General features: G+C 48.5%; 1 protein-coding gene across 7 annotated transcripts in view; it reads right to left on the bottom strand.

Annotated features, from left to right (window-relative positions):
* Nucleotides 1-7,545: 7,545 nt before the first annotated feature.
* The window catches only part of ST7 (suppression of tumorigenicity 7), a 207,433-nt gene continuing 191,193 nt past the window's right edge, over nucleotides 7,546-23,785 (bottom strand). For 5 of the 7 annotated variants that reach the window (XM_039913195.1, XM_029072643.2, XM_039913196.1 and 2 more), the window contains 3 exons: nucleotides 17,583-17,675; nucleotides 13,139-13,278; nucleotides 7,546-7,912 (listed from right to left, as the gene is read on the bottom strand). In XM_039913195.1, the coding sequence (XP_039769129.1) occupies nucleotides 7,817-7,912; nucleotides 13,139-13,278; nucleotides 17,583-17,675 (329 nt within the window). In that variant the 3' untranslated portion in view covers nucleotides 7,546-7,816. Of the gene's footprint in view, nucleotides 7,913-13,138; nucleotides 13,279-15,665; nucleotides 15,774-17,582; nucleotides 17,676-23,785 lie in introns of those variants that run through there. The other 2 variants (NM_001242741.1, XM_039913197.1) reach the window with 2 other exon arrangements.

The raw sequence follows: 23,785 nt of genomic DNA, 5'->3' as shown, positions 1-23,785 counted from the left end.
GGAACAGTTGCACGGGGCCTGAGTATTCTAGTGCTGTGCACACAGTGAGTGCTTACTAAATAATAGCACTACCACTAAACAATGAGCTTGAAAGATTAGCTAGACTTTAAGTTCTTTTTTAGTATTTGTTAAGCACTCACTACGTGTCAAGCACTGATCTAAGTGCTGGGGTAGGTACAAGTTAATCAGGCTGGATACAGTCCCCGTTCCATATTGGGCTAACAGTCTAAGTGGGAGAGATAACAGGCATAAATCTCCATGTTACAGGAGCACAGAGAAGTTAAGCACTTGGAAGAGTACAATATCAAAGAGTTGGTAGGCGCATTCCCTGCTCACAGTGAGCTTATAGTCTAAGGGGTCCGAGGGTGGTACTTTCAATGTGAGGCCACGCTGAGTGTCTGTTTCAGAAATATTCTACCTCCTCCAGCAGGTAACCAGGAATTGGAATGAACAAAGTTGGAGTCTGCTCATGAAGAGGCTTCTCATTAAGTCTTGTACATAATCATCATCATCAATTGTATTTATAATGTGTTTACTGTGTGTAGAGCACTCTACTAAGCTCTTGACTAAGGTATAAGTGGAAAAGTTGATTCAGGAAGGTTCTTGCAATGATTTTTCCCACGGTAGAGAGTGAAGTGATGCCACTGGAGTTCCCGGCCAGAACTAACTCCTTTTTTTAAATATTGTGACTTCTGCAGCAATCCATTTATTCGCTATTTGTTTATGGCAGAGCAGAGTCAAGATTCTTTTTTCCTTCTTTAAGGATTGGGGATTCTACTTCCTTTGGATGACTGGTTTTGATAGGTCTCTCACCTCTTTGGGAACTGAAGCCTTCTCAGCTCATCTCTCACTGGATGTTATGAAACACTGTGGCCTAATGGAAAGAGCCGGGGTTAGGAGTCAGAGGATCTGGGTTCTAATGCCAGTTCTGCCAGTTACCTGCTGTGTGACCTTGGACAAGTCGAAACTTCTCTGCGCCCCAGTTTCCTCACTTGTATAATGGAGATACAGTGCCCATTCTCCCTCATAGTTAGGCTGAGAGCCCCATAAGGGACAGGAACTATGTCTGATCTTTTATCTACCCCAGTGTTTAAAGCAGTGCTTGACTCACAGTGAGTGCTTAACAAATACAATAATGATAATAATAATTGTTCAACACTATGTGCTTGGCACTGTACTAAGGGCTGGGGTGGATTCAAGCAAATCGGGTTGGACACAGTCCCTTGTCCCACGTGGGGCTCACAGTCTCAATCCCCATTTTACAGATGAGGTAACTGAGGCACAAAGAAATAAAGTGATCTGCCCAAGGTCACACAGCAGACAAGTGGCCGAGCTGGAATTAGAACCCATGATATTCTGAATCCCAGGCCTGTGCTCTATCCAATATGCCATGCTGCTTCTCTAATAATAATATGACGTTCAGTAGTCAAGACACAATTGAGTAGATCCTCAAAATTCTTCCTTTGGGCATGAATAGCTGTCTTTGATCAGTGTCTTCTAAACATTAACCTGCGCAATGGTTCTTAGGAGGATCTTAGAGGATCTTGATCTTCTGAAGATACCCCACACGTCGAGAATGTTGATGAGATACTGAATTTCTTTTATCTTGTCTTTCTGCCAATTATTCTTCTTAGCATGATTTCTCCTTTGGACCACGGCAGGAGATAAACACAGGCAAAATGTCAATTCTAAAGGACTAAACGACTGAACTAATGCATTCCATTCCATTAGTATTTAAATAGAAAGTTGGCGAATCTTAACCTGAAACAGCTGCAGGGTGTCAGCAGGTCTTTGGTTGCCTGTAAGTCGACTGTCATCGGTGCCTAGGAAGAAACTTAGATATTTTCCCAGTGAACACCAAGACTGCTTTCTACAAGAATGACCAGAAGATTAAAAAGAAAACCAGATCAATCTTAACCAAAAGGCATTTCCTGCAGGCAAAGTGATACCAAACCCAAGAAAAATGAGATCATTCTAATTCTATCCTCTGTAACTGTTTCCAGCACCTAGTGCTTTGCACACAGTAGGTACTTAATAAGTGCTATTGCTACTACTACTAAAATGCCTTTTAGTGAAGATTGATCTGGTTTTCTTTTTAATTTTCTGGCCATTCTTGTAGAGAGCGGTCTTGGTGTCGCTGGGAAGGAATCTAAGTTTCTTTCTAGGCACTGAAAGTCGTCATCATCTTTGGTGTAGTCCTGCTTCTTTCAGCCCCAATGGAATTTCTTTCAGGAGCTGTGGGACTGTCATAATTTGCACGACTAACCTACAGAGTGAAGAATTCTGGGAAGAGCTTTGTACCCACTCCGGGCTACTGAAAGAGAATCCAGAATCAGGGCTACATCAATAAGGATGATGGTGATGCTGATGATTATATTGATATTTGTTGGGCAATTACTATGTTTCAAGCCCCGAACTAAGCGGTAGTACAAAGACTTGGGTTCTAATGCCGGCTCCACCACTTGTCTGTTGCATGACTTTAAGCCAGTCACTTAACTTCCCTGTGCCTCAGTTACCTCACCTGTAAAATGAGGATTAATACTGTGATCCCCATGTGGGGCATGGACTGAGTCTAACCTGATTATCTTGTATCTACCCTAATACTAAGTACAATGTCTGGCACATAGTAAGCGCTCAACACATATCATAGCAAAAAAAAGCCCCTGTCCTTCATGGAGCTCACAGTCTAAAGGGACAAGGTATTGAATTCCCATTTTACAGATGAGAAAACTAAGGCATGGAGAAGTGAAGTGACTTGCTCAAGGTCATGCAGCAGGCAAATGGCAATTGGCAGAGCCAGGATTAGAATCAGGTCCTCTGACTCCCAGGCCCGAGCTCTCTCCACTAGGCCACGCTTCTTCTCTGGATGCCGATGACAGCCGGCACCTTTCTCTGGTGACACCCTCGGAGTAAGATGCTGCTTTATTCATTAAGGTGACGTTGGAGGTTCTTTGCCCTCAAATGCCTCCTTGACGCCAATGTTCAGAGGACCCTTCTGTAGCAGAGGGCAGACTAGGAGGAAAAGATATATTCTGGATGGACTGTGGTTCATGTTGCTCAAGGCCTTTGATACCAAGTTCAGAAAAAGGAGAGTTTTCGAATCCTCTTTCTGTCTGGGGAAGGCTCACGGGCTCAGGCGCAGGTCCAGAGTGGGTCTTGGAATCACCGGATGGATAAAAGTAGGGAGGGATAAAAGGAGACAGGAGCCTGGGAGGGTCCAAGAGGGTCTCCTTTCCAGGTCAAGAGGAATGCAGCACAGGTTGTGGTGTTCGCTGAGAATGGGCAAAGTCATCTGTACACTTCCCCTTCTTCTTTGTCCCTACCATTAAGTGTCCTGAGGAATTTCAGGGAGTCCCGGCCTAGAAGAGGCACTGAGAAATCACCTAAGCCCTCCCTCCTCTCGGGAGCTCTGGACTCAAACTGTGACAGGATCTACCTTTTCCTTCTGCATGGCTCCTTAAGACGCTCCCCAGGCTCCCGGGCAGGGAAACCTTCTCTTTCAGAGAGCACAAACCTCCCACCCAGGGAGAGAAAAATGTTAGGTGAATCCAGTAGAGGAAGGGGAAGAGGAGGAGGGGCTGAGGGAGAAAGAGTCAACTTCATCGGCTCAGCTCATGGCAGTCCATATTTAATGGGAAATTGTACCGCTGAAGCCAGAGTAATTCATGAATCTATCCCCAGGAGTCCCAAGAGCTGTAATATATGAACTGCCTTTGGAGTCCAGTGTAATATGCTTAATGTAACATTGCAGTCAGGGGAGCGATTTCTTACAAATAAAACACGAGGGGAGTGTAAATATCATTAATACTGAGTGAGAGATGTGGGAGTTCCAGAGGAACGGGAGATTTTCGATTTCTGAAGTTGAGATTCTACCTGGAGAGGGACCTTGCTTTTAGTCACTAACTTTAAAAAATTGCTTGGTAATTGACCTCAAATGGGGCCCAATCCACAAGAGGCTCTTAAAAGCACACACACACACTCCTCCCTCCCCACCCCCAACTCCTTTGCGGTGGCCCCAGAAGAGGCCCAGCAATTGGTCAGTTTGCCCCAGCCCAAGCGAAGCAAGAGCAAGGTGCCAATTAGCCGGGAAACCAGGCCCAAACAGCTTCCTTTTTTCTGAATTTCCTGGATAGTTGAAGGGAAGGCAGGTGTTCCAAGTTACCTACGTAGTAGAGCTGCCCAGGTTTTTTCATAATTGCCGTTGGTTGGGGGAGATTTGGCCTTTCTGAGATGTCTGCGGGCTACCGACTCAGGGAAACTCAGAAAAAATGGGCAGAAATGAAGGGTGGCATCAAGTGGGAGACAAGAGGAATGCCCTGTAAGCCCTTTGAGTAAGTGTTGCAGACTGCACACTTTCCTCCTCTCAAGCAAACCTATTCTCTGCACCGATAAGGTCTCGCACCGAGACCTTATCTATCTCGCAGCCTATGCCTCGCCCGTGACTTTTTCCTCTGGCCTGGGGCACCACTCTCCTCCTCATCAAAACCTTCCTAAAATCACATCTCCTCCAAGAAGCCGTCTCTAAGTCTTCATTTCACCATCTGCCCTCTCCTCGTTGTTGCTTCTGCACTTGGCCGTGTAGCCCTCAAACTCTTTGATACTCACCCCAGCCCAAGAGCACCTTCGTACATATCCTTATATTCTACTATCTCCCCTATCCATAATTTATTTTAATGACTGTCACCACCTGTAGACTGTAAGCCCCTTTGTGGGCAAAGATCATGGCTACCAACTCTACTGTATTCTACTCTCCAACTACAGTGTTCTGCATAGAGTAAATGCTCAATAAATACCCTTGATTGATTATTTCTTATTACGCACTTATTCTGTGCCAGGCACTGTGCTAAGCACGGAGCTAATCAGATCGGAAACAGTCCCTAACCCAGGCTGGGTTCACGGGTTAAGAGGGAGGGAGAGCAGACATTTTATTCCCTTTTTATAGCTGGCATAGCATTTGTTAAACCCTTATTATATGCCAAGCACTAAGTGCTGGGGTAGATACGAGATGATCGAGTAGTTCACAGTCTCTGGCCCTTGTTGGGCTCACAGTCTATGAAGACCAAGTATTCCATCCCCATTTTACAGACAAGGAAGAGCGGCCCAGAGTAGTTAAAGTGACTTGCCCGAAGTCGCCCATCAGGCCTGGGTCTTCTGCCTCCCAGTCCTGTGGCCTTTCTACTAGCCTTCTCTGCCACCCTACATGTGACTGAACATCAGCTTCGGCCTAGGACACCAGATACCCATTCCAATGGGATGGCTAATTGTAGCTCCTAGGGGCCCCGCTTCTGACTTTAGTTTCAAGGGCCTCTTAGCCCGGGTGCTGCAAAGGGCACTGTTTTCACAGAGGAAAATGGCAAAAGCATATAGGTCTCAATAGAACAGAACAGGATCCTTGCTTGACTGGCTAAATGGATGTCGGTGGGTAGTTAGTTCACACTTTTCCTGTTTCTCATCTCTCACCGCCTCTGCTCTACTCCAGAGGCCTTGAAGTACAACACAGCGCTATTATCCAGGATGGGTCCCGATGAGCAACCCGAAACCGTGAATACTCAGCCTCTGACTGATAAAAAGAAAAATCCTTGGTTGGGAGCTAGAAAGCAGGCGGCCTGGAGTGGGCTCTTGTGTAATTTCCAGTTTTGCCAAGATGAAAATTCCCACCTTTTTACAGAGAATTAGATCTGGAAAGATCTTGGGAAGGTCAACTCACGTAGCCCCCTAGCTCCAAGCAGGACTTAGCCTGAATCTCTGAGCCTTTAGTCTTCACCCTCCACCCTCCTCCTCCCTTTTGGGCCAATCCCACATTGTCCTTTGGCCACCTGCTCTGGGGTTTAACAACTCTCACCTCCAAGGAATTCTTCCTAACATCTCATTTAAACAGGCCCCGCAGCAGTTCAAGGACATTTCACCTTGTTTCGGGAGTCAGTGGCTATAGAAGACATTTGAGCCAACGTTCTAGGTATAATCTTCTTTCAAGTGCGGGCAGACATTGCTAAGGGAAAGGAGGAGAACCTAATATTGAGTGGGCAGACAAAATGTCTTGGGAAAACAAGGGGGAGATGAGTTTTAGATGTGTTGTAAAGTGAGCATTGAGGCAATAATTTACCCAACTGGACTGGACCTTAAAACCTTTGCCCCGTCTCTCAGTCCCCAACCTCCCGAGCATAATGAAGTGGATAAAATAAGCATCCCCTCCAGGTGGATAGACCACTGGACATGTTTGGGAGAACCTGTCAGTCAATTCCACTTCTTTTTCCATTACTAGATCCTCCAGAGCTTTGACAATCTATATCTCGGTTTGCCCTCAACTCTCTCACTCACTCATTTCTCACTCTGGTGAGAAACAGCAGGGCCTAGTGGACAGAGCACGGGCCTGAGAGTCAGAAGGTCAGGGTTTCTAATCCTGGCTCTACCACTTGCTGCTGTGTGGCCTTGGGCAAGTCTCTTAACTTCTCTGGGCCTCAGTTCCCTCATCTTTAAAATGGGGATTAAGACTGTGAGCCCTATATGGGACAGGGGCTATGTCCAACCCAATTATCTTGTATCTCCCCCAGCGCTTAGAACAGTGCCTGGTACATAGTAAGTGCTTAACGAGTACCATCATTTTTATTATCATTATTATTATTGGTTCCCGAGACACCACATTTTCAACATCCACTTTTCCTTGCCTGTTGGAGTGCTGCTCCTATTTGCTCTGTAGTCCAAGTCAATCACTGCCTGTCTGGCCTTTCCCAGCTCCATCTGCAATGGGAGTCCTGGCTTCTCGACCATCGCTTCAGCCCTCCATCCCCAGAATCACCGACTCGACCTTGTCAACTCTTCCCGATCCAGACCCAGGCACCCATTCCGAGGGCCTTCATAAATGGTTCCCGGTGGGCAACATTTCAACCAAAACAAGCTAATTTGCAACTTGAATTCAATTCATCGGAATGCTCGAAACTCCCATCCAAGTTTCCAAAGACACGCCTGCCTGATTTGCGGAGCTCCACCTTCTCTCACGACTTAATAAGCCCAAGGAACACATGTCACGTTTCCATGACACAACTGGATATCATTACTCCAGCAAGGTTAAGCTCAATGCAGTCCAAAAGAGTCAGAGGCTTTTTTCTTCTTCACAAAGTTTGCAAAAGGCCCAAATAAGTGGGCTTTAGGATAATCCATCTGAACACCAACCCAGGCTCGGTCCCGGGTAATAGCAATCATGGCATACACATTTCAAGTGAGATCTCCAGCATCCGAGGTGGAAACCGTAGCCCATGGCTTCCCTCAGCTGACGCTAACCATCCGAGCAGGCCTGGGAATGTAGGGAGGCCCAGACGGAGACATTCTGCGTCCAGGCCAAGCTCAAGCCTAGTCATAGCTCCCACAGTAGGAAGCACAGCCAGGCTGAATTCAGACCACACATTACCCAGACCGCTTTCTTAACAAGCAAGCAGGATTGACTTAAGCGCATGGACTGAAATCGCAAAGAAGAGCAGCCTCGCAGCTCTCCACAGACCCAAACGCTATCAGGAGTGGGAAATCTTAGTTCAAAAAACAACACCTGGGTTGCTGCAATACACAAAAGTTTATTTTTGAGGGTTTTTTTTTTCCTTTTCTGAAGGCAAAATATAATAGAACTGAACATCAATGTATTTTGTACAACAAAAACAGTTTTTAATATGAGAACAGACAATCCATGAAGAATCTTGTTTTTTAAGTCTCAGAACGGCTTCCCTTTTTAAAAATCATGCTTTCTTGCGGTCAACAAGGAGTTGGCACGAAGATATCCTGGCAGTCGGGTCAAGAGTGGAAACAGAGGCAGGGAGGGGAGGGCGTCTCAGATCCTCGTCAGCTGGTGCCACAGACTGGAGGGCAGAATACTTTCAACCTTCTCCATCACAAAATTTAAAGGGGCAAACAAAGTGCTGAGAAACTGGAAAAGAACAAGGGAAGAGGGAGAGAGAGACAGAGAGAGACAGAGAGACATAGAGAGAGAAAGAGAACAGTCAGGAGGTTATTCCTAAAGGCAAGACGAGAGATACCAACTCCCAGACACTCTGATCTTTAGGAGGCATTTAATTTCAGATGGTTATTTAAAGGAAATGCACAACTATTAACAGACCAGCATTCTGACATTTTGGCTTCAAGAGCTGATCAGTGGTTAAGAGTAGGTGATCAAGCCATCGTTCATCAAATTCCTGCCCAGAATCCTGGCTCTCCCACCTAAACACCAGTGAATCTCTGGGATCCAACTTCTGCCTCTGCATTTGGCTGTTGATTCCTAAGGCGGGGAGCCACAAGAGGTGGAAGAGAAAATCTAACAACTTGTAGGCCAGAGCACTAGACTTGGGCCAACTTTGTTAACTTCCTGCTTGAGGAGAAAAAGGAAGCTGAAGCAAAGGAAGCCAGGCTGATGAGTTTTGCATGGTTTTGGGATCCCTTTGCCCCAGAGTCCATGCAGTCTGAATTCATTCCTCCAATGCCCGAAAAAATGGTTGCCACAATAATGCATTAACGGCTGCTCTCCAGCTGGTTTCACCCATCAAATCTATTCTACATCAGAACTGATTCTCTCCCGGAGACCTAGTGGAACAAAGCGTGACACTTAGCTGGAACCTTCCTGGGCAGTCCAGGTTCCTGCTGCCTCAGGAACTTGGCTTTATTATAGGCCAAGAACCTGAATCTGATTTTCTTAGAGACAGGTAGAGAATTGTTGGACACCTTCATTTCTGAAGACATGCTTTTCTGCCCTGCCAAGAAAGCAGTCCTCCTCTACTCTCTACGAGCATATTTATGTTTGAAGGGGGCCACCAAGCCCTGGTATTGATCTAGAAAGCTCACCATGACACAGTTGCTTGGAACTGAAGGCCACCCTGTGGTATCTTCCACCCCACTCCCAGTCTCCAAGGCAATCCCACTGGACGACCAGGATGACGTGAAAATTGACCACACGGTGGTGGAAAATGTACTACGAGTAACTGAAGAACTATGAACCACTGAAGGGAGAGGGACATCTTTCCCCTCTCTCATCTAGCAGCTATTACTAGCCAAAGGCCAAGCTGGCTCACAAGACCATTGAAAGAAGGGAGATTGGGAAAGAAATTGCCACTGGGTTGTATTACAGGAAAATCCTGCCAATGAAAAGCCGCTCTGACAAAGCCTGAGGAAGAGACCTCACTTTGCCAGAATGTATGTCTGCATTGGGTGTTTCAAACAGAATTAGGGAGCGTTCTTCTGACAGAGCATGAATGTTTGGACTGAGCAGGCTGCAGGGTCAGAAGAAATGCTTGTGTGAGTTTCCCGGGGTCCGGGGTTAGGCCTGGTCGCCTGGTTGTAGGAGAAATGGTCAAACTCATTTTCGACGGGCCTGGGCTCGGCACACTAGGCTTGAACTGCACTATCTCATAGACCAAGTGCCTTCGTTAGGGGCAGGGGGAAAAGATCATTATCTGAAAAGTTAATCCTGAATGAAGAACAGCAGACACAGCCGGTCTCTGTCTATGAGCAAAGTTCTGTCCGGATGGCGGGGGCAGACTGACGGGTTTTAAACGAGAACTCGTGCTAACTGAACCAGGGTCTCGTGGTAAGGAGAAGCAATTGGAATAATAACTTTTTTTAAAGCTTTGCTTCCCGAAACCCCGTTATCTGGAATAAGGTCAGGTCTCCCAAGGTGCACTGTTAACATTTAAAACGTCCCAGCTTATCTGAATAAGTTCCAGGTGCCCCACTGCAATCCAACAATTGACATTTCACCGTAATCAATATCTGACTTCAAAGAGCTTTGGAATTATAACTAAAGAAGAGAGTCAAAAGTCAGAAGACTCAATCTCGGGACGGGACAGAGAACAGAAGGGCACAGACAGGACACTTGAAAGCAGAGAAGGTCAGGAGACTGACCTTCCCACATTCTGGTGGGGCTGAGTTCGGAATGATAACTTATTTCTATGAGGACCCTTATCTTGCAACAGAACACTTGAGGAAGTGTCAGTCCTACTTCCCAGAAGGGCATTTTCCCAGGAAAACTCTTCACTGTCACTGGCTTCCAGTTCTCTCTACCGCTGGAGCCTTAGCTCGGAGTTGTACATTAACCTGGGAACACGGTGGCCATTTTCTAAACATGGAAGGGAGCAGAACATTTCTTTTGATCAAGCAAAAGGCCAATTTCACAGGCAGCCCACAGTTTCTTTCAAGGACTGAGAAAATGAACCACTTTCACAAGCTAGAAATGGCTGCATGGTGTCTTCAGCCTGGAAAGTTCATTCATTCATTCAATCACGTTTGTTGAGCACCTGCTGTGAGCAAAGCACTGCACTGGTGCTTGTGAATATAAAGTGGTAAAAAAAAGGCCCTTGAGGTGTAAGCACTATTCCCTTGAGATTCTTAAAGTCTAACAGTGGGGACGGGCAGACTTAAATTAAATGCCTACAGTGGATGTGGGGAGCAAGGGCAGGGAAAGGAACACCCAGATCAAATTTGAAGGAGCCGGGATTTGGGAAAATAAAATATCTGGAACAGAGAAATGCTAAGAGTGGCTGAAATTCAGACTTGGAGGACAGAGGGGCTCTATTAGGGGCTACCAGTGATGAATTCTCTAAACTGTAAGTTCTTTGTGGGCAGGGACTATGTCTACCAACTCTGTTATATTCATTCAATCGTATTTATTGAGCACTTACTGTGTACGGGGCACTGTACTAAATGCTTGGAGAGTACAATTAGGCAACAAATGGAGACAAACCCTATCCAATACTGTACTCTCCCAAGGACTTAGTGCAGTGCTCTGCGCACAGTAAGTGCTCGATAAATATGACTGACTGATTGACGAATGATGGGAGAGATATCAGGATTAGGATGGAGAATCAAGCAAGCTGGGTCGGGGTCCATCTACATAGTCTTGGATTTGGGTGAAGTTCTTTCTCTCTTGGCCATGCAAAGGGAAGATGATCTGATCTTCCTCCAGGGGATGCGGTGCTGCAGGGCCCCCTGTTCTTCGGAGCATTTGCAGGCTAGCACGACACAATGGTTGAGCACCCAGGTGTGAGTCAAATAGGGGAAAAAAATGCCACAGGCCCGACTACTTCTGGCATTAAGTTCACCTTCTGATCTACTCAGCCTCCTCCCGGAGGCCTCCAAAAGAGAAAGGGAAGGGGCTACAGCCAGAGTGAGGCCCGCAATGTGTACTGACTGTGCTCTGGCCGGAGCACGAGCGAGGATGCGGGGTGCTGGAGATAGGTCTGTTGGGGCACCTGGGGTGGGGAGGGGGCCTCCACGCCTCTGGAGGGATGGCCCAGGGAGGTGTCTGCAGCTGGGCCCCTTTATCGGGAATGGGAGAGAGAAAGGAAGGCCGTGGCTCTCGGCAGAGTGGTGGGTTTCCATTCAAACCAGGACCGGTGGGAGGCCCCAGCTGGGCCTGTCGGGTGGAAGGTCTCAGAAAACTTCCCAGACAGCATGTGTTAAAGCTTCCAAGTGGGGGTCCTGATTCTGGGGCACTTTACAAGGAGTCAGTATATTTGTGGGGGAATAACATGGTGAGATCAATAAGTATTTTCAATCTTGCCGTCAGACGGGACCCTGGCTGCTTGGGCAGGGGGTGTAGACAGTTTCCTCTCAGTCCAGGGCCAGGTCAGAGGAAACACAAACCCCGGAGCCCCAGAATGGCTCCATGATCCAGAGTGAAAGGTTCTCCGTGGGCACAGCTGCCACTCCACCCCCAGTGGGCTTTAGACGCCCATGCCCTGGCCATTTGTTGAGTAGGGATAGTCCATCTTCTGGGGAGTGACAAAATTCACCCCCAAAGCTCAGAGAAGCATCTCCGTTCCCCTGGCTGATGGACAGTGGGAACTTGGTCAAATCGCGGTCCCGGCATCCTCCCCCGGCCTCATTTAAATTGAGGCTGCTAGATACCCTGCTGAACAGGGGCCTGGGGAAAAGTGGATTTTTTTAAGATAACAAACACAAGCTGAGAGTGGGATTTTTCTTTCCAGAGCATTCCAAGTCTGTGCCACCCCTAATCATGTCAACCTGGTGGCCACTCTTAGTACACGTATGTATCGATTCTGGGGAGCTGGGTGGGAGAGGGGGCGCTGACTGAAGAGTTCCAGTTTTAGTATCTAATCTCCCCCCCTAACCCTTATTCCCAGACAGAAGGGTTATTTCTCTTGGACGTGGGGTAGAGCTAAAATTCAGACATCTATGGAACAGCTTCAGGCCCCAGAGGGAGAACCCCTCAATTGTCAGACAGTTGTTACTCTTCTTTTCTCTTTCCCTTTCCGCAGGCCTCAAACCCTTCCCCCATCTACGTCTGCCTGTGAAAAAACAAGTATTTTTTCACTTTTCTATACCTTGTATCTGAGGTTTTTCCTTCTGCCCCCAGTGAACGTATACGCTAGGGCCAGCCTGCCTCCCCCATTAGACCGTAAGCTTCTCGAGGGCAGGGACTGGGTCTTTTGCTTCCTTTATACTTTCCCAAATGTCCAATACAGTGCTTTGCCTGCCACAACATCTCAATAATACCACTGAATGAATGAGTGGATGAAGCCTGTGTGGGCACCTTCACCCCAGATGGAGTGTGCTTAAGATTTGGATGTCCCCCTCAGGGATTCCAAAAGGAGGAGTTTTAGAGCTTGCTTTCGAAAGCCTCCCTAAGTCTAAGCCACCAAGAGTGTGAGTACAGCTACGTTTCAGAATGAAGATCTGTCCCCCGATGTCTAAAAATGACGTGGGTAAGGCATCATCTGCCTGAACGCATTCCTGCCGCCCCTTCCTCCCTACCCAGGCAGCTTCAAAAGGCTCAAATTGAAAGCTACAACAAGGAGCCACGTGCACATGCTCCGGGCTGGTTCTGCCTCAGATCTCTTGCCTGTCAACGCTCCTGCCCAGGGGCGGGGCAACCGGTGGCCTTTCTGGAATCCTATTAGCCTGAGCCCTCGGGAGCGGGAACAGACTTGGCTTGGCTTCCTCCACCCAGACCAGCCAACAACTGGCCTGTCCCTTCTTCGCTTTCCTTCGACAAGTCAGAGCCCCGGGCCTTTCCCCGGAGGGTGGCAGTGGCATCGGCCTGAAGGCGGGGTTGCCTGTCCCACGGATTAGAAACCGAGGCCCAGGCCTCCCATCCTATTCCCTGGCTGAAAGAGAGAAAGAGAGAGGGAGAGAGCGCACTCACGGCTTTCGCGAAGACACCCATGAGCTCGGGGAACTGATGCGTCAGCAGGGCCAGCATGGCCGTGAACGAACACAGCCCGGCGGTGAAGAGGATGAAGAAAGGAAGCTCCTTCTTCGGGTAAACGGAAACGTCATGGAAAGCTGTAGGGGAGATAGGGAGGGGAGATTAGTGGGCATGAAGAAGCATCTGTAGGAGTGTTCCTGGCCTGGGCCAGATGAGCTCCCTTCCCCACCATGAAGCGAGAAGAGCTTCGGCCTTGCTGGGGGGACTGGCCCGTGGGTGTCACCTGACCCGAGCCCTCCGGGACACGCCCCTTCCATCCGGATGGGTTTCCCTGGCTTCCACAGCCCCACCTCCCACTTCCTGCCAGTCTCCACCCCTGTCCAAGGCAAGTGTCACTGACACAGCCACATGACATGGGCAGTTGCTCCGGGGTCCTGGGGCCCTTAGAATGTAAGCTCCTTGTGGGCAGGGAACCCATCTACCAACTCTGTTATATTGTACCATTCCAAGTGCTTAGTACAGTGTTCTGCACACAATAAGCACTCAATAACCACCACTGATTGACTGGAACTAGCAAAGAGCAAGGGGCAGTGGGTAGCCAAGTACTCAGTGAATTCTCCTCTTTTCTCTTTCTGTCTTTGTTGAGCCGTTGATCCTCTTAATTGTAATAATTGTTGTAATACCTGCCCTACTGTCACCCTACTACCTTTCAGGAGAAAGTGCACCTGGCTCCACAAATTCCAAACATGGCAATGGCACAAAGGATGACCTTTTTGTGTGCACAATGTGGCTGGGACTGTGGGTCAAGCACTGACCTTATCAGTCACACTCACAGGCAAATGTCCATCAGTGGTGTTGTCTTCAAATACAAAAGCGTGCAGAGCGGGGTCGGGGGGATGGGGTGGAGAATGAGGGTTTAGAGATGCTCTCCTTTGGGCCCTGCCCACCTCAGGCCCAGGAGGGGCAGTGCCACACTGCCAGGGGGCGAGGACCACACTGAAAAGGCACCAGGCATAATCCCAAAGGAGCCACTGGAACGAACAGAACGTGGAGACGTATCTATGGAAGAGGTGACTAGAACCTCCAGCCTGGCTTGTCGGTGGCCGGTCTGCAGGACAAAATGGGCATGTACCCAGGTAGGGTCCACCGTAGAAAGGGTTTCTGGGGGAGATCCTTCACCCGATCCTAACTCTAACTCAGTCCTCATCTCAAAACACCTCTGGAGGCCAGGGAGAAAGGTGGGCAGCGGAGGCAGGAGGTGAACTTTGATCTCTGGTCCTATTCCAGCTGCCACTGCCCAGGACCAGTGCCCCTTCTTCCCCTCAACGTGCACATGAGACTTCAACTGGTCCTGGGACCCTCTTGGACCTGGAAGCCCTTTGAGCTGAAGGAATAGAGTCCTCCAGAGCCAGAGGTGACCATCAGCAAGATGGGGTGGTGCTTGGCTGGGAGAGTCACATCCACTGACTGCATGGGAGAGGTGAGGAAAGGTGGGACAACACAGTTCCATTGCATATGGGGTGCTTCCTCTAGAATTTAAGCTCTCTGTGGGCAGGGTAAGTGTCTACCAACTCAGTTTTATTCTCCCAAGTGCTTAGTACAGTGCTCTGCACACAGTAAACACTCATAAATACGACTGATCGATCGATTCTAAACTCAGCCTCGCCCCCCAGTCCAAGTGAGAAGGTTATTCATTCCCACTTTGGTGGCTTTAAGGAAGTCGACCAACGAGTGGAAACTCTTACCCCGACCTTCATCCCTTAAGGGCCACTATGTGCTGTCGGGGCTGGGGCAGTGGCCCAACCATGACTCCCAATTCCAGATGCCTTGTTTTGGAGCGACAGTCCAGATTACCTCCCCTAGTCCCCCGTCCCATCTCCCTGAACTCATGCCCACTAAGAATAGCACAGTTACCCCTGGAGGCAGGGGCAGAGAGCAGGGCGAGGTCAGAGGACTATGGGGCCGGTCGCTGAAGTCTGGCTCATTGCTCCCACTCCTGGCGAGCGGGCCAGGGACTTGCGATAATGACGTCTTATAGGGAAGCTCCAAGGCCACTCAAAAAAAGCCAGTTCTCATTTCAAAAGAAAAATCCCCACTGATACATTCCCCAGCAGTCAGTATGAGCATTTTCAGAGAAATCCGATTACCACCCCAGAAATCCTCTTTGCAGGGTGCTTTTTCTGGAGGTCCGGTAGACTGATCCTACAGGTTAAAGGTGACATTGCTGAGAATGACAGAACAGCGGAGTTGACTCTGGGTCCTGAAATATGCCGGACGATATGGAGCAAATCACATCCCCCCTCTAGGCCTCAGTTAGCTAATCTGTGGAATGGGGCTAACCACACCTGGTCCCCTCTATTTCAATGGGATGGGGTGTGGAGAAATGATATCGCTGAAAAGCCATGTGCAAATTCAAAGAATCATTACCACTTCACCATCTTCCCATTCTATATTAGTCCCATTTCCCCAAGGGCAGCTCTCCTCGTCAACCTTATAGTAATTACGGTATTCGTTGAGCACTTACTATGTGCCAGGCACTGTCCGGGACCACTGGATTTACCGCCAAACTATCCAAAGACACTGGGATCACGAGAGGGGACCATTAAAATGGTTCCTTAAGGTAGCGGGGAACCTGGAGTCAGACGGAGTCGTTCGAGAGAAAAATCAAGCAGTTTGGACCGTGTAGTTGCAGTCTCCCTAGATTTCACATCAGGCCGGGGGTTAGCACAGCCACGGGTAACGAGACCCTGGCTACCTCGATCTGATGACGGCAACTCATTTTGCACCTAAGACACGCTACGTGGTGATTTGCAGCTGGCCCTACAGCGTCTACGTCGGAAAATTTACACTCTCCCCACACAGCGCAATGTTCCACAGCGTAAAGCGTTTTGTGGGTTATATTTACGAGATGTTGTTATAATTAGGGTGATTATAAAGGGGTGGGGGAGTGAGAGCTTAGCCAAAAGTCCTAAGCCTGATATCGGAGAGAGCGAAAAAACGTTCTGACCCAGAGCCACATACGGAGTCTTTTAAATTGTGACTTGTACACAGCTTACCCAAATCGATTGGATAATAACTAGTTAGCCCAGTTTGTCAAAACAATGTTGTAATACACTAAACTCACAACTAATATTTTCCACATGTGGTCTGGGTCATCGCAGAGTTTGCTTGGAAGGTGCTACAGGGCAGGGTCTGTCTTTCATTCGTTTCTGCCCTTGCTGCGCCCACGAGAAGTGCTGTGTGAGTGTTAGTTAAATCAGTCCGTGAATCAGTTTGATGCACGTGGGAATCCCTTGGGCTGGCGGGATGGCCTCCCGAACCATCTCACCCGCCCTTGACCCCTTGTCGGGAGGGGTGTGGCACCTCTGCATCGGGCCGCTGCCTATTCACTCAACGTTCGCCTCCCGCCTTGACCCAACAGGGAAGGAGTGCTGGCCGCTGGAGGGGCTGCCCTGGCGTTGCCTTTGGGCAGGTGTGGCCTAGCGCAGGGCGCCTCTGGGGACACCTAGCCTGCTGGGGGTCTCCAAGAGACGTCGGCCAATTTTACCCACTGCTCCACAGCAAGAGGAATCATTCCAGGCACAAACTGGACCCTTCCCAAGGGCAGCTGGTCATTTTCCTGGTGACCCATTGATGGGAAGCTGCTCTTTTTGCCCGTTTCTAGAAGGTGGGGTGGAAGGGAATAGGAACATCTCTGGTCTGGCCCTAGCCGTCCCCCCTACCCCCGCCCCCCCATGATATCACAAAAGAATACCACCAATCGTCTGAAGCTTCTCAGGAAACTCTGCCCAAGTGGTGGGAGTTTGCCCAACCAACTCAGCTACGAGTCTGCTCGAAACCGAGTGACATGGTCCTCTAAGGGGGCAAGAGTCATGTCGGTGCTTGGGGAAAGGTCAGGGACCACCTCTATTGTACTGTCCTCTCCCAAGCGCTGTGCACAGAGTAAGTGCTCAGTGCCTACCATTGATTGATTTACTGACTGATCAGGGAGTGGGTCTGGCATGTCTCTGCTCCCCTCCACCCATCTGTGGGGTTCAGATCTGAGCCCCCAAAGAGAACCGGCCTCGTGGGTCAGTTTACATTGCCCTTGGACCCAAGAACTATCATCAGCTAGGAGTCTGACCATCATAGCGTGTGTCTTAGCACCACCACTGCCTGTAGACTCTGGACTGTCTTGCCTTCTACAAGACCAAATTAGCAACAGCATCCTTCGACTGAGCCAAGCCAGCTAACCTAACTTTGCAGGGCCGGGTTGGAGAGATTCGAACCGCTGCCAGGAAAAGCACCAGATGGTGTGGCGACACCAGTGATGGGATGCTCGCCCAGACAAGGACCCACTAACTGACCGCTCCCTGATCATCAGAAAACCGGCCTCGAGGAAGACAGATGCCACTGACAGTCAGCAGCCTGGGAAAGCACGCGGAAGAGGGGGAAGACTTACATGGAAGCAGCTCCCTGTCCGCTGTTTCCGTGCAGATCGGATACGGGTAAAACAGGTGCCCTTTCTCCAACGGGTAGGGAATCATCCTGAAAGCTGAAAAGAGACCCCGACAAACGGGCGTGAGGCGGGTCGGATGGATGGTCATCACGCTGGCTCCGGGTCTTGGGAAGCGCCAGCTGCGGAGCCGCCTCTGGGTATGGGCGACCACAGCTGGATGCAGCTCCGGGATAGGCAGGACTTAGGGATCCTGGCACACCATGGGCCCCGAAGATGCATCACATAGGGAGGACAGGGAGAGCAGAGGGAGGGAATTGTTAGGGATGAAACCCGGGGCCCATCAAGCCGATCTCTGTAAGCTGAACTCTGAGCTTCCTGGGCCATTTCCTGACCCAAGTCATCTCGAATGGGCTTGGGCCCTGCTTAAACGCAAAAATGATTTCAACGCACTTTCTCAAAGTGGACCAGACTTTTGGCTGGGTGGACTCAAGAAATACTGACCCAGAAGTATGATTTTCACCCCTCCCGCCCTCGAAATTTTCCCCCAAGTTTATATAACTTTTAAAGCTCCCATAGCATGTAAAAAATAATAGATCTGGAGAGAGATTGATTATCTGTATTCCGGTGATGTCAGACCACCTGAATTATGCTCTTGTGCCTTACGATAACATTCAAATTCTTGACTGAATTACAGCTTTCCAATCAATCTATCCTTTTCCATTATCGCATATGTTACTCTCACTGTTCCGATGTCATCAACATGTTAGTCTCACTGTTCCTATGAACAGTGCTCCTTGAGGTCATTTTTCCCCTCCACATCTGTCCTATAAATACTGTAACCCGTAGATAGAAAATGCAGACTCCGACATAGCCAGGAGAGACAGTCTCGATAGCAAGTCGACGTTCTCCTGGATCTCTCTTTCGGGACACGGAGGAGGGATGGTCACGGTCATCTTCAATTGTTTCTATTTTCAGATACGCCATTTAAAGCAATTGCGGTCCATCCTAAACAGCATAATTACCCAACCCGCCTCAAAATGCTGTCAGTGGACATATTTATCTTCCGCATACTTATTTCAAACAGTAATAAGGGGACCCCAGAATGTTCTCCTCCACACAGGATGACAAGGTTTCATTGTAACCAGCCTCGGTCAACATATGGTATTTATTCTGGTGTCTGAATATTATTTAAAAATAAAAACATTATGTATGTGATTCCAGCATTTGGAATGCAGTCAATCCTCACCACAGTGGTATCACACTGAGGTTACCGTACCTTGCCACAGAGAATATAAATCACTCTAAACTCGGGATTAGAAGAAAGCCAGTCTCCTGGCAGTTTGCTGAGGTAAAAAATGTTATCAATTTTCCTCTAGAAACAGAAACCTCTTAAACAGAGATTAAAATATTAAAAACACTCCAGGCCTCAGTTCTTCTTAAATGCAAGGCACGCGCATGCGCACACAGACATACACACACACCCTTTTTATTTCACACCAGCAAAGCTCACTTCTGCCCGGCTGGAAAGCATAAAAGACAGGCCTCTTTGAACAATTTGCTAAAACATTAAGTCCACTGAAAGGGACTAAAACCTCTCCAGGAGGGAGGAATCTCTTGAAAAATTCTTGCAAAGTCACTTTTACAAGATATACATATCATATCATACATGTATATATATAGATAGAGATATATAACACCATCCGGAAGCAATGGATTTAAATTTAAATTGAAATATGGAATGGTTGTAATAGAGTTTCCCACGATGAGAAGGTGCTTATACCGCACAAGAGCAACGGAAAAACCGTGAAGGATCTAAGAGAGGAGGCTTTGTCTTAAACCCGGGTTTTCTGTGTGTGAGTTCTGACTAACACCGCCGCTGCTGTAATTAAGAATCTGTTCGTGTGCGCCTGATCGAAACCTTCTGTTTTCAAGGTCGGGACACATTTACATGTAAGATTTCATCCCCTCATGAAGTTGGGCTTGCACTGCAGGGAGCAATTCATTTCTCTCAATTTCAAAATTAAATATGTGAATGCAGGGTCCTGAGTGGGTTAAACCACAGAAAGCCAGCAGTTTGCTGGTGTCTTTTCGGTGAAACAAGCCAAACTTTTCTTCTTGGCACAGAAATTGGAATTGTGCATCTCGTTAGCCTTTTTCGTGTTCTAATCTGTTTGGGGGACGGGTGGAGACATTTATTATATACAACTGTGCATTAAAAATATTTTTTTCCCTCATGATTCTAAGTGCTCTTCTAGTGCCCTGATGATCTCTCTTGTCAGTTGTCATAGGCATTAAGCCCATAAAATAATGTTAAGACTTTTGGCTATGCTAAACAAGAGCCAAAAAGAAAAAAAAAAAAACGCTTTCTGCCTGGAATTCTCTCCCTCACCCACCCCTGTTGTGCTGAGGGTTAACAGTGGATGGTATTGGTTCTGCAGAGCCCAAGGTGGCTGGATCCAAAGTTCTGCTGAAACATTCAGCCCTAACTCTGCATTTCCGAACCTCTTTCATTGGAAAGGCATGTAACCTTTCCACAATGGATCGCCCTCCTTCCCGAAAGGCTCCAAACGCCACAGTTGTGGCTGAGTGAGTTCTGGGCCAGGCCAATTTGGGGAGGGCGGGGAAGGGTGGAGGATGTGTGTAAATAATCCTGGATATGCTGTATCTGGGAAAAAGGTCACCCTTGTAGATCGGTTTTGTAGTCAAGCACATCACATCATAATCAAGACCACGACCCTTGCCAACACAAGATTTGTTTTCAGAGAACTCAGATGTGCAAAATCGGGAAATGCAGATTTAACATCAGTTGCACTTCCGGTTGTGCTGGCATTGTGGGGCCTAAGGAAATGAAAAAAAATCACTTTCTACCAAGAAGAACTATGTTATGGTCCCGTATTAGTAAATACTATGGTATCTAGGCATCAAGAGGCTACTACTCCCCAGCCTCTGCTCTGTGCCCAACAAAGAAAGACCTCACGGTAAACTCATTGTGGGCAGAGAACGTGTCTGCTTATTGTTAGGGGAAGAAGCGTGGTTTAGTGGAAAGAGCTCGGGCTTGGGAGTCAGAGGTCGTGGGTTCTAATCCCGGCCCTGCCACTTGTCAGTTGGGTGACTTTGGGCAAGTCAATTAACTTCTCTGGGCCTCAGTGACCTCATCTGTAAAACGGGGATTACGACTGTGAGGCCCACATGGGACAACCTGATTACCCGACACTTAGAACAGTGCTCGGTACAAAGTAGGTGCTTAACAAATGCCATCATTATTACTGTTATATTGTACTCTCCCAAGTGCTTAATACAATGCTCTGCACAATAAATACGAATGACTGACTCTTGGATCTTGTCTCAGTATTCCTGTTCAGAAAGACTGCACTACCCAGATTCCAGACTGGAGGGATAGAGCCGGTTTAACGACTCATTGGAAGTTACCCCAGGAACGAGCTGGAGGTGGCATGCTTTACAGGTGGCACACTTCACCGTCACTAGGGAGGTGTTTTCGCCAAGGAGTCAACTCCGTCAACATGGGTGGGGAAATGAAGGGGGAACTGTTAAGGGGAAAGAACGGAAGCCTTATGTAGAGGCATTAGGCTGGGGCTGAGCACACGACCACCACCAGCCTAGAACTTTTATCCCAGTCCCGGCCTTTGACTTTTAAATGTACGGAAAAGTCTCGCCCTTAATTAAGAACTGGAGTCCGTCGGGTCTCTTCTCCTCTGGACCAAGCAGACCCTCCTAAGTTCTCATTCTCCACTGACGTGCTTGCTTTTGGAGCCGGGAAGAAGAAAAGAGTGGAGTCAGAATTTCATTCAGGGTCTCAACGGGTCATTCCACATGGTATCCGTGGGGGAAGACCCCTCTCTAAACCACTGCCACTCAGCAGAGTCAACCGGCTTCTCCTCCCATTAAGAAGGAGTCGCACATGGTACTTGATGAATCTTCAACCCGTCCTTGAGAAGCGAGTGATTAAGATCCCCCATCATAGCCAAAGGAAAAGTAGAGTAGAAAAAGACTAAATACTTCAACTCACTTCAGCTTCTTGGCCTGAGGAGAAGCCAACACCACAGCATACACCTTTAAACTCCAGCAGACTATAAGCACCTTGAGAGTAGGGATGGGTATTATTTTTGTAATGGTATTTTTTAAGTGCTTTCCATATGCCAGGCACTGTACAAAGCACTGGGGTAGATATAAGCCAATCAAGCTGGACACAGTCCTTGTTCCACATGGGGCTCACGGTCTTAATCCCCCCTTAAGAGATGAGGTAACAGGCACAGAGAAGTTAAGTGTCTCGCCCAAGGTCAAAAAGCAGAAAAGAGGCAGAGTCGGAATTAGAACCCAGGTCTTGTGACTTCCAGGCCCGTGCTCTATCCACCGGGACTTGTTTCTTCTCTTTCGTTTTAACTGTTTTAACTGTACCCTTCCGAGCACCCATACCCACCCAGTACTAACTCGATAATATTATAACTTACTGAGCAATTAATGGGGTTTCCTTGCTCAAAGCACTAGAAAGAACCTCTTTAAATCAACACAATTGAATTCTGGCCCAGATATCAGTGCCTCCTCTGTGATCAGTGGAAGCAACCGGGTGTTTCACGGGGTGGCCCATTTGGAAACAGGTTCAAATAGGTTCCCGCACGGGCATGAGACGGATTTCATCTAAACCTGTTCCAAACAGGCCTTCCCCGCCAACGTGCCAACTTTTTATTCCGGCTCCCACCCAACCGGTGCTGGTGTGTGTGAGGGTAACCAGAGCCGGGTTGTTTAAAAAGGGTATAATTCAGATAAGGTGGCAGCTGCTTCATAAAGCAAGTTAAGTTGTAAAAACAGAGCGTAAAATTCTCTGTAAATAAAGCATTTTTTTCCCCTCCACACTCCGAGGAACGGCAGATTGTGTAACTGCGGGGGGGGGGAGGCGTAGGCGCGGATTAAACGCTTGGGAAAACTGTGGCGTAGAACCGTTTGTGGAGTGTCGCCACCCCCTCCGGCCTCAAGAGCCGTTTGCTCAGCACCGGTCGGGGCGAGGGGACCTCCTTCTGAATGGAAGCCCCGCAGGCCCCGTGTCTAAATAGGGTATCCTTTCACCTGCAACAGGAACCAGTCCGATGGGCAAATGTCTCACCAAGGGTATCGGTCTTCCTAGGAAGGCAACTGGCTTTATCTCTGTAAAGGACGGTGGTCCCGGCGTCAGTGGGAAAGAGCAAATCTCCCCGGCCAGGGCCTAGAGATGTCAAAAAGCGCCATCAAGTGGTCCTTGTGAAGCACTGCGCCCTCCTTCAGGTCGGCCGCAGAGGGGCAGATAAACGTTCTGCCCTGGAGCCGCACTGGGCCAGATGCTTACCCGAACACGACCCGAGCACTGCGGCGGGGATCGGCAGCTTCTTTAACTCTGGGGTTCCCAGGACGAGGTCGGTGCCTGCACTAGACACGCTGTCGGGGACAGCACGACGGGTAGGGAGAAGGAGGGAGGAAGAGAATATAGAGGAGGACCGAGGACACGAAAGACATCAATGGATCTAGGCGGCAGAATCCAGTCTATGATTATCCCAGAGATAAGTTCGGGGGTCCCTCATAGGCCCCAGAGTCACATGAGACGACCACGCCATTCTCTGCTTCTCAAGCAGCATTCTAAGCCCCGCTTCGCCCCTCGGCCTGCTGTGCAACCTTGGGCTTCAACTTCACTTCTCTATGATCAAGTTTCCTCATCTGTAAAATGGGGATTACATCCTACTCTCTCCTACCTACAGAGTGAGCCCCATATGGAACAGGGACTGATCACCTTGCATCAACCGCTGCACTTAGTACAGTGCTTGGACATAGTAAGTGCTTAACAAAGCCCATAATCGCTATTAATATTACACAGAGAAGAGAGACAGAGCCAGCGCACAGCTTGCAGTCTCCGGTTGCTAGTGACAGTCAGAGGGAGAGAAAGGCTTCTAGATATGCTCTGGGGTGCTTGGTTTATAGGGGAGAGCGGGGAGAAGAAGCACAAAATCGGGCCTGAAAGCAGTCGGGGACAAAGAGGTGCCCTAGGGCAGAGAAGGATGGGATCGTCCAACTGGGAATACCAATTAGGTGGGCGCTGAGGGTGGTAAGTGTGGCTCGTGAAAAGATTTTTAAGATCCCAAATCCCCATTTCCTGTTTAAAGTGGGAGTATCATTAATGGAGGAGCACAGGTGAAACGATTAAAAACCCATCTGGGTAGCTA

Source organism: Ornithorhynchus anatinus, chromosome 10 (assembly GCF_004115215.2).
Source record: "Ornithorhynchus anatinus isolate Pmale09 chromosome 10, mOrnAna1.pri.v4, whole genome shotgun sequence".
Lineage (NCBI taxonomy): Eukaryota > Metazoa > Chordata > Mammalia > Monotremata > Ornithorhynchidae > Ornithorhynchus > Ornithorhynchus anatinus.
This window is presented reverse-complemented; position numbering and strand designations above follow the sequence as displayed.